Source organism: Wasmannia auropunctata, unplaced genomic scaffold, assembly GCF_000956235.1.
Source record: "Wasmannia auropunctata unplaced genomic scaffold, wasmannia.A_1.0 LD335743.1, whole genome shotgun sequence".
NCBI lineage: Eukaryota > Metazoa > Arthropoda > Insecta > Hymenoptera > Formicidae > Wasmannia > Wasmannia auropunctata.
The window spans coordinates 1-1,330 of record NW_012027147.1 but is presented as its reverse complement, the minus strand read 5'-3'; the positions used below and the strand labels follow the sequence as shown (position 1 = coordinate 1,330).

At 41.0% G+C, this 1,330-nt stretch overlaps 1 protein-coding gene across 1 annotated transcript; it reads left to right on the top strand.

Annotated features, from left to right (window-relative positions):
* The first annotated feature begins 40 nt into the window (after positions 1-40).
* Positions 41-817, top strand: LOC105456149. Its single transcript, XM_011699968.1, has 2 exons — positions 41-503; positions 665-817. The coding sequence occupies exons 1-2, from the start codon at positions 312-314 to the stop codon at positions 815-817; spliced, it is 345 nt and encodes a 114-aa protein (XP_011698270.1). The 5' UTR covers positions 41-311.
* The last annotated feature ends 513 nt before the right edge of the window (positions 818-1,330 follow it).

The following is a 1,330-nucleotide window of genomic DNA, read 5'->3' as shown; positions in this document are numbered from 1 at the left end:
GTGTGCTCTTCCGATCTGTAGCCGTCCAATGGAAGTCTAATGGATATCCACTGGAAGTTCCGAATCTCCATGAAATACGTCTAATGGACGTCCACTGGAGGTTTTCGTTTTATGTGGGTACCGGTTGCTCGTCGGAATCTGTTTTCTGTGATTTCAGCTATGGACAAAGGCTTGAAATTCAATTCTTCGAAAGACAGTTGTGAGTTCATAAAAGACGGTGTCGTCAAAGCTCGTGGTGTGCGTGCTGATCAACTGTTTAAGATGTTGATCCGTGTGAAGCAACCGGAAAACATGCATAATAGGCGAAGCTAATGTATCGTCAAAAGATTCTCTACATATATGGCACGAACGTCTTGGTCATCAAAATAAGGCTCATGTGCGGAAATTTCTCAAGAAAAATCAAATTGACTTTATCGACGATGATCAATTTTATGGATCCTGCATTGAGGGGAAACAACATCAAAACTGTTTTCAACTGCGCTGACAACGTGCTGAATCACCTGGTGAGGTTATGCATGCTGATCTGTGTAATCCCATGGAAACGCCATCTCTTGGTGGATCAAGATATTTTTTATGTTTTACATGCGACTATTCCAGATTGCACTTGGTGTATTTTCTGAAAGAAAAATCTGAAGCCTTTGAAAAGATTAATGAAATGTTGCAGGTGGTCAAGACTCAGTGCGGAAGATCTGTGAAAACGTTTCAATGTGACGGAGGATTGGAGTTTGACAATCACGCAGTTCGGAAGTTGTTAAAGCTGAATGGTGTTACTCTTGCAATGTCGAATCCGTACACTCCTGAGCAGAACGGATGCTGAACGTTCGAACAGGACGGTAGTCGAACTTGCTCGTACGATGCGCTTATCCAAAGAGTTGCCGAAGTTTCTATGGGCGGAAGCGGTTAATACTGCAGTATTTATACTCAATCGAACCGGGCCATCTAGTGTTCAGGGCAAAACTCCGTACGAACTTTTCACAGAAAAAGAGGCACACGTGAAAAGTCTCCATGTATTCGGAACACCATGTTTTGTGCATATACCGAAAGAACGTCGCAAAAAGTGGGATTCAAAGTAGACAAGGTATATTTGTCGGTTACTCAAGTAGCATCCAAGGTTACAGAATCTGAATAAAATCTAGCAATCAAATCATTTGAAGCAGGGATGTGGTATTCGAACCGGAACATCCAGGAAAGACGATTGCTTGCCCAAGCAACACAGCTACGTTTAATAAATGTTTAAAAAACGTTTAGCCGATACGTTTTTATAATGTCTAAAAATACATTTATTAAATAGTCGAAATGTCTCGTATAAAAACGGTATTTTAAACTAGTA

Coding starts and splice junctions, on each gene's coding strand:
- LOC105456149 (XM_011699968.1), top strand. CDS start 312: ATGTATCGTCAAAAGATTCTCTACATATATGGCACGAACGTCTTGGTC. Junction 504..664: donor ACAACGTGCTGAATCACCTG/GTGAGGTTATGC, acceptor GAAATGTTGCAG/GTGGTCAAGACTCAGTGCGG.